The 14259-nt window shown below is 38.3% G+C and overlaps 1 protein-coding gene across 4 annotated transcripts in view; it reads left to right on the forward strand.

Annotated features, from left to right (window-relative positions):
• The window catches only part of PEX2 (peroxisomal biogenesis factor 2), a 17124-nt gene extending 6553 nt beyond the window's left edge, over window positions 1-10571 (forward strand). For 2 of the 4 annotated variants that reach the window (XM_032869154.1, XM_032869156.1), the window contains one exon: window positions 8725-10571. In XM_032869154.1, the coding sequence (XP_032725045.1) occupies window positions 8742-9659 (918 nt within the window). In that variant the 5' untranslated portion in view covers window positions 8725-8741 and the 3' untranslated portion in view covers window positions 9660-10571. The other 2 variants (XM_032869155.1, XM_032869158.1) reach the window with 2 other exon arrangements.
• Window positions 10572-14259: the final 3688 nt, after the last annotated feature.

Here is a 14259-nt window from a genome sequence, read left to right on the forward strand (position 1 = left end):
AAAAAAAAAAAAAAAAAAAAAAAGGATGAGCTATTTAAAAATAGGTTTATATATTACTGCTCTTAGTAAACAAATGTCAGGTTTTTTTTTTTTCTGAAAGAGAAGCTGTATGACATGTCTAGTGATAAAACATCAGCAGGAGACCTTTTTAATAGTTTTTAGTGCTAGATCATTTTGTTTTAAACATATTTATGGGACAGGTTAATCAGACTAACCCTATAGATTCTATAATTTGCCTTGACTATCTTTTTCCATATCCTTAACGTAGTAGTATCCTTCACTAAACACATATTGTGTAATGCCAATTATACTTTTAATTAATTATTTTTATGAGTCTCTTTGCATGACTATAAATGTTTCCCTCTGCATTGGCCCTTTAGAATCTTAAATTAGTGCAATTTGGGAAATAGGGATTGGGAAGGGAAAGGGTTATAGAATTGTGTATTAAAAGAATGAGATTTCATGGCAGAGTAGGAAAAGGTATTGCCTGTTTTTTGACATTCTGGAAAAATCAATTTGAATTAAATCTGATGGTGTTCGTTTCAATTCTGAACAATCCCAGCTTTAAAGAAAAAGATTAGTTTGTATTTTTTTTTTAACTGTTCAAGTTGGAGCCCACTTTTGTGAAACTAGATACTAATCTACAAGAACCTATAATATGGGGATCACAAAACCTTACTTAAACTAAATTCCTGAAGGTAAGTAGAAATAGACTGGCTTAATGTTGGGTGTGGATGGCAATCAGTGTAACAGAATCAGGAAAGTACTGGTTTACCAAAAAAAAAAAAAAAAAAAATTGGGGATTTTTGATCCAAAAATGTGAAGGCGCCATAATCTTTTTGATTTTGATTAGTTCTTAATGAAGCAGGTTATTACTTTAACTCTTTCAGAAAGTTATTAGCACCTTCGTTAAGGGCCTTGCATTGTAGTACATACCCTCTCACTGGTCTTCGGGAGCCTTAGCATTGGTTTTCTTCAGTCTTCTTGAACTCTGCTATCAATAGATTCATCTTTTAAAAATATATCTCATTATGTCTCTTCTCCTTAGTGATTGTTCATGCCTGTGAAATCATTCCGGTTTCCCTACAGTGGGCTTTTTGCAGTGGGTTAACTCTTCAGCGGCCTCTCCTACCGGCCTGTTTTGCTCAGTCATGCAGATGACTTGAGTCTTTGCTTCCAGGTAACACAGACACAGCCACAGTGAATGAAGGTTAAATCACTAAGAAGACAGATCCTTTTGGAACTCATCCCAATATCTCCCAGGTAAACCATAGCCAGGTTTCATGGCTTGCACATATCTGGGGTTTGCACAGCCTGTTCTTATGTCTTAAATGTTATTTTTTTTCTTTTCTGCCAGGGGAGTTTTGTGATCCTTCATGGTGTCTTCACATTTCAAGATTCATTCTTTGTTTTGGCTAGTCCTGATTATAGTAACATTCTATTTCTTTAAAAAAGCTTGAATAAAAGGAAGTGAACTGAGAGTTAAGTTTTTGGCTTGAATCCCTGGTACCTAGGAGATGGCCTGGCATTTGGTAAGCACTCAAAAAATATTAGTTAAATTGAGCCATTTGTCAGAGAATTAGTGTTCACTAAAACACACTCCTTATATTATATTGAAAATAACTTTGTAACTTCAAGGCATTTATGATATTTTTCTGTGCTTTACACCTATTATGGGCAAATATTGTTGTACAGCAGTTGAGGGAAAAGGTTTCCATGATCAGACTGATTGAACTTCTAGTTATTTCTATTTTATAAGTTTCTTCTACTGCTGGGCCCTGCCCATCTCTGAAGCCAATATTCTAGAATGAATGTATCTGCCTGAAAAGAAGAAGAAGGAAAGGAAGAGGAATGGAGTGTCACATGTTAGTGATGAACCACAATTAGATGCCTGTCCGGACTGCCTGTACCATGCCCTACTTCAGCAAAGCACCCTAGAGTCAGATATTATCAGTGTGCATTCCTGAAGTTTCTTTGCTTCCTGATAATAGGCATTACCATATCGATGAGGGTTAAATAACCAAGGGAGCAGGTCATGCTGAAACCCATCCCCATGCTCGCAGAATTCCCCCTCCATAATCTCCTTTCAGATAAGATACAGGAGTGTGATGTGTTCCACTGAACCATGTCTCTGCCCCTTCCCACCTAGTCCACCTCCATGTGCACGCATAATAGTGACATCGTGTTCACTGTTTACTACCACAATTATATTTTAATTTTGTAGTTAGTATTTCCTGGGGGGAAAAAAGAGTTCTTTCACCACAGATTGAAGCATTAATATAAGTAATAATGAAAATTTCAGACTTTTGAAATAAATTTGCCAAGATCAACTTGGACTCCTTTTCTTCTTATGCCCATCCCTAGCCAAAGCAGCAATAATATAGTAATAATGATACTTTGCAGTTTCTAGACCACTTTCATAACATTATCTGGTTTAATGTCAACAAGTTTGTGTGTGTGGTAGCTGTTCTTTCCAACTTTTTGAAGAATCTGAGGGTAGGGGTGCCTAGGTGGCACAGTTGGCTAAGTATTGGACTCTAGGTTTCAGCTCAGGTTATGATCTCAGGGTCGTGAGATCAAGCCCCACATCAGGTTCCGTGCTGGGCGCCACACTCAGCATGGCATCTGCTTGAGATTTTCTCTTCCTCCTCCCTCCCCCATGCCTCTCCCTAAAATTAAGAAGAAAAAAAGAATCTGAGGTAATGACTTTTTCTAAGATCACATAACAAGTAAGTAACAAAGCTGGAACTTGAGCTCAGGTCTGATTGATTTTAAATATACTTTTTTTTTTTACTGTCAAGTTGCCTAAATATGAATGTAGAGCAAGGGAGGAGTATTCCACTTTGACTATGGTGTGTAATGGACAGTGTCTGTTCTATGTTTACAACTGAAAGAAGTCACAAAAATGACTAAAATGTTGGAAAATAAAACCTGAAACAAAAAAGTTGAGAAATTACTCATCTGGAAAGGCAAAGGCTGAAGAACAGTTTAATGATAGTCTTTTGGTCCATTAAAGAGTCTTACGCAGGGAGGAGATCGAGCCCAGCTGTTGTTAATCTACACTGAGGCCAGGCCTAAGGAGAAAAAGAGGAAAGGAAAAAAAAAATGTTAAACTGTAACAGAAGGGATAAGAAAGAATTTTTTGATAATAAAGATCATTAAATATTGGATTGGTTAGAGTGTGTTAAGTCTCCTTTTCTGGCAGCCATTAAAAATTCCTATCTTTGCTAAATAATAAGTATGATTCCTCCAGAAATGAAGTATTTGAAATGGATGATTCTTCTGAGACATCAGTCCCTCAGACCAGTTTTTCCCTAAATACGAGTAAGAAACCTGAGGAAGAGAAGGCTTCCCTCACCATCCAGTTCATCCAGATGCTCTCATATAGTATTCAGTCAGTATACCGGTTAACTGCCAAACTTCTCATTCTGTTGCACATAGATTCAACAAACATTTATTGAGCAACTACTGTGAGTCCATCCTTGGGTTTATTCTACAATTGTAACAAATCCGTCAGCCATAATGCAGAACTGATTATGACTCTAGTATTTGAAGATACATGACTCGGCATAACTGGTCCTCTAACACAAGCCTTGTATTTTAACTGATACTCACTCTAGCCAGTCCAGTTCTTGGGATGTGAGAGAGGTGAGAGGAGGGATCTGATAGTGCTGAACTTCTCTCCGTGTCCAGTATGGTCAGAGCCTTTCAAGGGTAATTTGACAGTAATTGAGAACTTCCTTTGCTGACCACAGAATATGAAATCTGGGAAAGACAACAGAGTTGTAGACACTGTGACAGTAGAGGATTCATGTGCTATATTCCCACACACCATGAATGATTGTAGAATTTTGCATGAGTGAAACTGAGCTAGAAATCATTCTCTTTTTAGGTGGCAGGTGCTTTGAGAAATAAGTGTAAGATAAGGCACTTTCCCTTAACTAGCTTACAGATAAACTAGGGAAAGAAGATGTACTGACATGACTGAAATCACAGGATGGTTGAGGGCTCAAGTGAGTGGCACAGACAGTTGCTGTCAAAGTTAAAGGTGGTGATAATAGGAGTTGGAGATAGTTATAAAGGTTTCACAGAGAATGTTGAAATAAAGTTGGAATGTGAAGGGCAGAGAGTTGTGGGCAGTGGGAAGAGTTGGCAGGGAAGGTGAGTGTTTTGGTTACATGGGAAAAGGCCCAGAGTTAGGACTGAGGGGTGGCACAGACTTGGGCTAGGTTGTATCTGAGAAGTTTGTACTTTATCCCAGAGGTAATAATGAGGTAATAGAGATGATTTGGTAAATGTATGCAAAAATTTGTGGATTTTGGTTTGCTTCTGGGGTTTAAAAAAAAAAAAAAAAGTTGTTTCCCTCAATTACATAATGCCTGTAAACTAGAGAAAATTTGTAAACTTCAGGAAAAGTGAGAATAATAATATTTATTGAAGCTTTTTGCATGGATTTTGGAATTCTTTTTCTGTTGAGATAGTTTCAAAATGTTATATATTGTCTTTGAGAACCTGTGATACCATACTCCTCTGTTAGTACCCTAGTTGTCTGTTTACTTGCCTGCTTCCCTTACTAGACCTTGGTTAGGGTCCTTAAGTGAGAGCCAAGATGTTTTGTTTATCTTTGCATCCCAAGCACCCAGCAGGGCTAGGATGTATTGATGTCCATAGCCTTTGTGGAATTCATGGAGTAGTCTCTAATCTCACAGGATCTACTTAGAAAAGGGGGAGCCAGAGTCAGTGTAAGATTTGTAACAGCCACTGTGGATATAGGGATGAGAACTAAACAGAAATAAGTGTGAGGGCTGGCAGGCAGCATGGAGCTGTATGGATGGTAGATATGCCAGAAAAATTAACGAACTTCACTTTGAAGTGACTAGCCCATTCATTCTCAACATCCCCAGGAAGCTTGTTAGAAATGCAGATTCTTGGCTCCCATTCCAGGCTTACTGATTCAGAAACTCTGGCTCTGAGACACTACAGCCTTAAATCTAAGTGATCATGATAAATGCTCAGGTTTGCAAATCAGTAGCCAAGAAGGACAGGACTGATGGTGAAGACTGGCATAGAAGGATTGAAAGCCCAAAGATGTATGTGATGCCAGTGAATAAAACTGTTGAACAGCCATGCTAGCTGGAACAGGAAAACTGTGAGAATAAGATTATATTATTACAAAGAAAGCAGAGCGTGTTTTAGGTGGGCAGGGTCTACTGCTCCTGCTTAGTTCACTGCCTTCCTGATCTTAGCGTTTAAGTAGATAAAGTAGATTTAAAGTCTATTAGTCCTACCAGAGGGACACCCCCCGCCCAAAATCTCCACCCAGATTTTCTCTCCTGTCTCCACACAACTGCCTACCGAGCTTTAGCTGTCTCATAGGAGCCTCAGATCTCTAACACCACTGTGGTTATTACCTCTCCCTTGAAACCTGTATCACTGCATGTGTTTCCTATTTCAGAGAGCTGGACTACCACCACGCAGTTACTCAGGTCAGTTTATTCTTGGCTTATTTCTCATTAAACCATGTCACTTCTAACTCCTCATGGCTTTAAAGATACCTATTTTTCTCCATCCCTACTAATACCCTTATAATTTAGAACTTTCTCATTGATAATCTTTAATAATCACATAATATTATATAACACATAACAGTCATCTTAACTTAATAATCACATAACAGTCATCTTAACTGGTCTCTCTGCCTCGAGTCTTTTCAGCTTCAAATCCATTCTGAATGTGGCCAGAACAAGCTGTCTAAAAATTTGATTAGTTCTTTTCTTAAACTATCCAGTGGCTCCCCATTACCATTTTGATAAAATACAGTCTCCACAATTTGGCTTTTACTATTGGTCTCCTGTCTTCCTTTCCAGCCCTTTGTCCTTGCACCTTCAGTCCTTGTCACCTGCTCTCTCTCTGCTTGGTATTACATTCCTTTACCTTTCTTTACCAGACTGACACTGCTAATCCTTCAGGTAGTTGTCAAGATATTATCTCTTTGAAGATTTCTCTGACCTTCTGAGGTCTAATGACAAAAATAACGCCCTGAATTTCCCCTTGCATATCACTCCTAACACCTTATTGTAATTGCCTGTTTATTATTTTATATAGCACATTCTTACCCACCCCTCACCTCACTGCATTGTAGTCTCCACAAGGGGTTGAGATGTGTCACTTTTACTATTATATCAGTAACTGGTAAACAGCAGATGTACGACAGATGTGTTGAAATAGGTAATAATCGATAGTCCAGATACGATAATTTGAAATAATTTTAAAGGCTACTGGGTAGGAATTTGTGTTTTCCATCCTTCACTTACCCCTTCTTTATCTTGTTCATCTAGTCTGTGTAGTGTGCATTATGTGCACTGGGTGCTGTGCTGGTTGCTAAAATTCAACTGTAACAAGACTCAGTCTTTGCAACAGGGTTTATCCTCTAGTGGAGGAAGTAGACAATTTAAAAAGTAGCCTGTGTACAGTATATAGAGCCCAAGAAAATGGAAGAATGGAGTGCTAAGGGAACAGCTAGAAGAGGCAGCCAACTCAAGTTTGGAGGGTCAGAAGGAAGTGATGCCTAAGCCCCTATTAAAAATTTAGTTTTTAAAAACTGAAAACTGAATTTTTCAATAAAGCACAGGAACGTACTGTTCCAGATAGAGGGAACAGACCATAAATGTTCACTAGGGAACAAGAAAAGGGGGCACCTTATGACTAGAGGTCAACAGGTTAGGAAGGAAAGCAAGCTGGGATAGTTTGGGAGGCTTGTGTTTGAACAACTGCAGTATGGGAAATGCACTGAAAAAGGCAGAAGGTGGGATAGACCAATTAGATGTAATCCAACAGAGAGATGAGAGCTGCTGAATTTAGGAAGAGGCCTGCAGGGGATAGGGTAGTGAATGGATTAGAAAAATATTTGGGGCAAAGAGCAAAACCTTGGGGATTGATGAGATTTGTAGAGAAAAGAAAGGGACCTTGGTTCTAACCCCCGTCTTCTTTTCCTATAGCTCCCGGCTAGTATGAGGCAAGGATTTCACAGAACTTGTGGCAAAAATCCCGCCCCCCATACCTTTAAACTGAAATTTTGAGGGACTGCAGGAAAGGGAAAAAGGGTGAGATCACTCTAGAAGGCAGATGATGTTTATGGGAGAGAAGCATTCCTGTTAAGTATCTAGATTGAGAAGAAAGCAGCAATAAACACCTATTATTCAGTAGGCCCTTTTGTTTCCTATACTTGAACTTGTTAGGTATGTAGTCTTCTGCCACTAAGTCATCTAAGATCCATGAATAATTTAAAAACATCCTCTGCATAAATAAATAGATAAAAACATCCTCTGTAAAACCTTTTAATTGTCAGAAAACAAAAACCTCCTTAATTGTCAAATACATTCCCAGTTTCAAGAGGTGCAACTTTATTTTAGGATGTACCTTTCAGTCCTTTAACTTCTAACAAATTACATTTAATATCTTTTTAGTAATAATCATAAATAGAATTTGAAAGAACTTAGAGGTCATTTTATCTCTGGCTTTGAGTTTTGTAAGTGAAAAAAATAAAGCAGAACTAGGTGAAATAACTTGTCCAAGATCACAATGGCCACACTGTCGGTGACAATGAACTTGAGTGGGATCCATGCCTCCCTCTATAACTTAGTGTTAAATTAGTGCACTAGGCCTTTTGAAGGCCCAGAAATCGTGCATGATCTAGATCAAGCTCCATGTGTTCAGGACTGATTTTAGAAACTAAGCTGAAACAGATTTCTTGTCATAGTTTGAACTTACCAGTTTTTTAATAATAAGTAAAATACCTAAACTGGTCTGTACACTCCTTGATGATAGCAGCCAGAGTGTTTTAATCATTGTGGCTTGTACATAATAGGCATTTAATAAATGTGTTTTGAATGAGTCAGTCATACCTAGCTAACCATTAATCAACTTTTTCTATTTCATTTTAAAAGATTTTTGTCCCCTTAGTACCTCTATGATTCCTTAGTTAATTTATGAAATGGTCTTTGTATATATTTTTACATCATGTTTTTCTTAGAAAACTGTATGGTGTGTATCTTCTTAATATCTGAATAACAGCATTTCTGCACTCATGTTGTTTTGTGCTAGTATTCATTTTCTGCCATAGCGTGATAGCATAATAAACACTGTTCATTTAATTTTTTCTCCTAACTTTATAGATATAAAACATGTTTCAGAAAGATTAAATGACTTGTTAAAAATATATATACCTTTGGAGTCAGTAGAAGTGCTGGCAATTAACCTGAGGTCTTGACTTACCATCCGTTAGAATGTTCCATAGAGTTCTCTATATTTATTAAGTTCATGTATTTCTCCATTAGTCATGTTATTATTTAGGTTCATCACTGTTAGTATCAGGATTTTATTATCTCCCTGCTAAAATGACCAAGGAGGATTACTTGGAGATATTTGTGGAAAAAGGGTACAACTTGCTATAACCTGTTATTCTTTTGATGAGGAGGATCCAAAAAGGGGGGGGAGGGGAAAAGAAGAAGAAGAGCAAAGAAAAGAAGGGAGGGAGGGAGGAGTAGGGGAAGAAAGAGAAGGTTCCATATGAGAGGTGATTGTTTGCCACTGCTTGACACCTGCTGCCAGCTCCATCTTCAGTGGGCCCTGGTCATTTGTGTATTACAGTTTTAGATGCGTAGGTTGAGGAGATGGTACAAGCTTGCAAATGTTTGATGTTCCCTAATTGTACTTTACCCCTAGAAACCCTCCAAGAAGACATGGCTTCCAGAGAAGAGAACATGAAAAGGACGAACAGAGTGCTGAGAATAAGTCAGTTGGATGCACTTGAACTGAACAAGGCCCTGGAGCAGCTAGTTTGGTCCCAGTTTTCTCAGTGCTTTCATGGATTTAAGCCAGGGCTGTTAGCCCACTTTGAACCAGAGGTGAAAGCATTACTGTGGCTTTTCTTGTGGCGATTCACCATCTATTCTAAAAATGCCACTGTGGGACAATCCATTTTGAATATTCAGTATAAAAATGATTTTTCCCCAAAGCTGAGGTACCAGCCACCAAGTAAGAATCAGAAGCTGTGGTATGCTGTGTGTACAATTGGCGGGACATGGCTGGAAGAGCGCTGCTATGACCTGTTTCGAAACCGTCATTTGGCATCATTTGGGAAAGCCAGGCAGTGTATGAATATCATGGTTGGACTTTTTAAATTAGGTGGGCTCATTAATTTCCTGATTTTCCTTCAGAGGGGCAAGTTTGCAACTTTGACAGAACGTCTCCTAGGCATTCGTTCTGTATTTTGCAAGCCCCAAAACATACGTGAAGTTGGCTTTGAGTATATGAATAGGGAACTTCTCTGGCATGGTTTTGCTGAGTTTCTGATTTTTCTCTTACCACTTATTAATATCCAGAAATTGAAAGCTAAGTTGTCTTCATGGTGTATTCCTCTTACTGGTGCTTCTAATAGTGACAATACGTTATCCACCAGTGGCAAACAGTGTTCTCTGTGTGGAGAGTGGCCCACCATGCCTCACACCATAGGATGTGAGCATATCTTCTGTTACTACTGTGTTAAAAGTAGTTTCTTATTTGACGTGTACTTTACTTGTCCTAAGTGTGGCACAGAGGTACACAGTGTGCAGCCACTAAAATCAGGAATTGAGATGTCAGAAGTGAATGCTCTTTAGAAACTAAGATTGTTTCCTCTGAGGAAAACTGTATTATATTCAAATCCTTAATGTTAGTCATCCTAAGCATACTGTTTAGGAGGGAATGTGCTTTTCAGCCACTGTCTTCTATTCCTTTCCAAGTATGAAATTCTAATCACTAGACACCACATGATTCTGTATATATTATACAAACAATAATGTATTACTTTTCTTTAAATCATTGCATTCAGTTTTTAATGTTGAGAATAATGGACAGTTTTTGTCAGACTACTAAAAACACTCTCTCATTTTGCTACTTCCTGGAAAGAGGTTAGATTCTAAAATGATTTCGGAGACTTGAGATGAGTGTGTATTTATTTTCAAAGATGGCATTATAACGTCATAATCTGACAATGATAAGACCCTGTTGTTTTGAGACTTAAGATCTAGTGCCCCAGTTGTAATTTTAAGCTACTCTCTAAAACCCGTTTTTAAAGCGTTCAGTTGGCTTCCCTCTCAGGCAAAATAAGGGCCACCAGGAGCTCCAGACTGATGTTTTGCCGGCTTTCTGATTCCCTGGGAATAAGAGCTTCTTGTGTAATAGTTCAGGCTAAATCCAGGACCTCATTGTCATTGGTCTGCCTGGGATTACACATTTGTGAGCCAGGACAAGAAAAGTACTAATCTTGATTACTAGATGTATACCACGTGGACCCGTAGTAGGAGAGAGGCAGTTCACAGGAAAGTCAGGTGCCATTGTAAGAATAGTGGATGGTGGGCAGGTAGAAACAAAGATCCCTACTAGAGTCCACATTTACCTTTTTCATATCAAAAGTTTGTATGTATTTAATTTTGCCAGTGATCTAAGTTGATGAGAACATAAGTAACTGAGTGGTTGACTTAGATTAAAGATTTAAAAGGATTAAATGAATAAATATTTTGTTATACCAATAATTTTGTTGTGTTATTTTGATAAAGTGCTCTCTGAGTTAATACCCATATTGTTATTTTAACATGAAAATAGTACTTTACATATATGTTAACTAATAGAGTTGTCAATATTATGGGGGTTTTATGTTTTCCCAGACACTAATGGCACTTTAGTACCATATATATTTTTTAATTTTTAATTTTATTTAACCTCTACCCCCTCACTAAGTGATTATCCATAGGAGGCCAGGGAGTATGACTGTTGTGCTCATCACTGGACACCAGAACCTACCACTCTTGGTGCCAGTGTACCAATAGAGACATTTTGTTAGCTGAGCAACTAAATCTACTATCACAGATTAGGTTCTGGAGAAGTACATGTTGCAAGGGACTTGAAGTACTTGGGCCTGGATTGGATCAAAGTAGTCAGGCCTTTTTACTTACACCTCTCAGCCACTCCCCCAGCTGGGCAACACATCCATCCCTGGAGGAGCTGGGTGACCAGCCTAATGTCAACCACATCTAATACTGTCTCTCCATTATTTTTCTTTATGGTTTTCCATTTTTGTTACTCTTGCTTGGAAGCATACAAACACACTAATGGCAGGAAGTATTCAACTTAAAATCATTCGGTTTATGACTGATTTCTGTACTCTAAGTGCTGCCTCAGGGAACTCCAACTCACTGCAGAGACCTAGGCCTACTGGCTAAGTTGCTCCAACAGTCCCAGACCCCGTTGGTTCCTTGCCTCCTTGTGCACTGCCAGGAGACTTGCTCTAATACTGGTTCTTCTATTCCTACTCCCCAGTGGTCTCAGGGCTCACGGTTCTATAACTGGGTCATATTTGGCTATGTGATACATTTCTGCTTTAGCCTCAAGAACCTAACCATCGCCTATGAGCTTCTCCCCTTAGGAAAATAAAAACTTTTACATGTTGTTTTTTCTCTCCCTTTCTCTCCTGTGTAACTTGTTCTCCAATCAGATTTGCTACTTGTATATATAATGTATCCAGTTGCTTCAGTGATTATATCTGAAATACATACCAGTCAAAGCTAACCCAAGGCATGTCCTGCTCCCTTACTTCAGAACTCAGTGGGTTTTGGGTAAGTTTATTTAACTCCTCTAAGATTCAATTTGGTCAACCTATGAAGTGGGCATTCAGTAATATCTATCTCTTAGGACTGTAATGAGAATTAAATAAATCATTCTCTCAAAAATTACTTATTGAGTCCCTACAGGCATTCTTCTCTAGGCAGAGATGTACTTATAAATAAAAACCCCTTTTTACATTTGTGGAGGAATAATAGACAATAAACACATGTGTAAGATAATTTCAGAAGTTGGAAGTACTCTGAAGAAAAAAAGGCTGAGGTAATGGAGAGTGACAAGGGATGCTGTTGAACTTTGCAAAGAGATCTGAATGAACTGAGGGGGAAAGCCAAGCACAGGAGAGTGCCAGGATAAGGAAATGACAGGTACCCAAGCTCTGAGACGAGACCTGGTTAAGCCACAGTGAGAAATAGAGTGACAAGAGAAAGGTGAGGTAAGGGACACAGGGTCAGGCCAGGCAGGCCATGGTAAAAAAACAAAACAAAACAAAAACTATCTGGATTTATTCCAAGTATGAGGAAGCAAAGAAGTTCCAAGTTCCTATTTTTAAAGGGTCCCTGTGGGTGCCTGGGTGGCTCAGTGGGTTAAAGCCTCTGCCTTCAGCTCAGGTCATGGTCCCGGGGTCCTGGGATTGAGCCCCATATCGGGCTCTCTGCTCAGCGGGGAGCCCGTGTCCTTCTCTCTCTGCCTGCCTCTCTGCCTACTTGTGATCTCTCTGTCAAATAAATAAATAAAATCTTTAAAAAAAAAAGAAAAAAAAAGGGTCCCTGTGATTAAGGTATGGTGAGGTATGAGTAAAGGCCAGAAAACCTAATTAAAGGCAATTTGGTACAACCGATTATTGTTATCATATCTATTAGGTTTGTGGTACATTAACAGTGTCACTATCTGTGGTCAGGATAATGGTCAGGAACCTGGAAGTAAACAAAACTGTAGGAAACCAAAATATATTTTCATAGATTCCACACACCAAACCTCTACTCGAGGTATTTCCTTGAGTCCCCATTCAGAAGCTGCTTTATTTTGAATAGAATTCTAATGAACTTTCAACAACAGACTGAAAATAATGTAAGAGGAGGGGGAAAGCTGATGAAAGCAAATATGTTTACAGTTATAAATAATAAAAAAGAAAAGCCTGGTATCACTGGAAAAAAAAACCTATAATCTGGTCACAGATCAGGGACACACAGGCTCTAAGGACCAAATGAGTAATAATAATGGTTTTTAAAATGATCTTGGGGGCACCTGGATGGCTCAGTGGATTAAAGCCTCTGCCTTTGGCTCAGGTCATGATCCCAGGGTCCTGGTATCGAGCCCCGCATGGGGCTTTCTGCTCAGGAGGGAGCCTGCTTCCTCCTCTCTCTCTGCCTGCCTCTCTGCCTACTTGTGATCTTTGCCTGTCAAATAAATAAAATTTGAAAATAAATAAATAAATAAAAATGATCTTGGATCATCGATAAGGGTACCTTATATTCTGTATAATTTGGTTAAGAAGGCAGGAACATTAGTATGGTTATAGTTGAGGAAGCCTTCATGTTGGCATTTACAGGCAAAAACTTGATTCACTTAGAACATTTGCTTTTAACAAAGAGCTGGTTTTCCTAATAGTACTTAATAAGTGAAGTGTTAACTGAATTAAGGAAAGGTATTTTCAGCAACAGAACAATTCCAAACAGACTTTTTAGCCAAAACAATTGTCCGTATTATCTATAGAACTGCTGCTTCATGGTTCTTTCCAGCTAAAGCTAGTATGTAGAACATGTTTATATTCATCACAAGTAAGTTGACAAGTATTTCACTTGTACGTCTGGGGTTTTTATTCCTTCAAAGAGTATGTAAATCACGAAACAAGACAGGCTGTGCCTTTCTGTTCCCAAGTTGTCACTTACTATCTCTTGATATTTTCAAGACAAAGCTTATGGTTTTAAAATGTCATTTTTCTTAAAAGTAAGCATCATTATCATGTTGTCCAAAGGCCTTCCTTGAGCAGTACCTTGAGTTGTTTTCTGCCAATAAGAACAATTCAAACAAGACTAATCCAAGTCACTCCTGAGGCCAGAAAATCCAAAAGTATGGTATTCAGTAGGTAGTTCACTTTCCTTCTGTTTGGCAGTAGAGTAACTTGTTCTCACTAACAGATTGAACCCAGCCTGTGCTGAAATCCCAGAGCCAATAAAACCTAAATCTACTAAGATAAGTAAAGCTGATTTTAAAATCAGATGGGTGTGGACATGTTTATATCCATTGACCTTAAGAATTTATCTCAAGGAAATTATAAGAATTTGAAAATAGATTTACTGAAATGATTTTCACTATAGTTCTGTTCACAAGATGTGAAATGACACAAATGCTTAATAATAGGAAACCAAAATAGTATAGCTATTTAATTGACTTAATGTCATATAAATACCATGAAAAAATTGTGCAAAAATACATATGAATAATTTCACTTACATGGGAAAGTGTTCACAATATAATATGAAAGAAGTTGGATATTAAATATATGATCTCAACAGATGCATATATATCTTGAAATGAGACAAACAGACACTTATGAGATGAGCAGGCACATACATGTAATAAATATCTCTGGGTTAG

The sequence above is a fragment of the Lontra canadensis genome, unplaced genomic scaffold (assembly GCF_010015895.1).
Source record: "Lontra canadensis isolate GAN:19392208 unplaced genomic scaffold, GSC_riverotter_1.0 scaffold37, whole genome shotgun sequence".
NCBI classification, from domain to species: Eukaryota; Metazoa; Chordata; class Mammalia; order Carnivora; family Mustelidae; genus Lontra; species Lontra canadensis.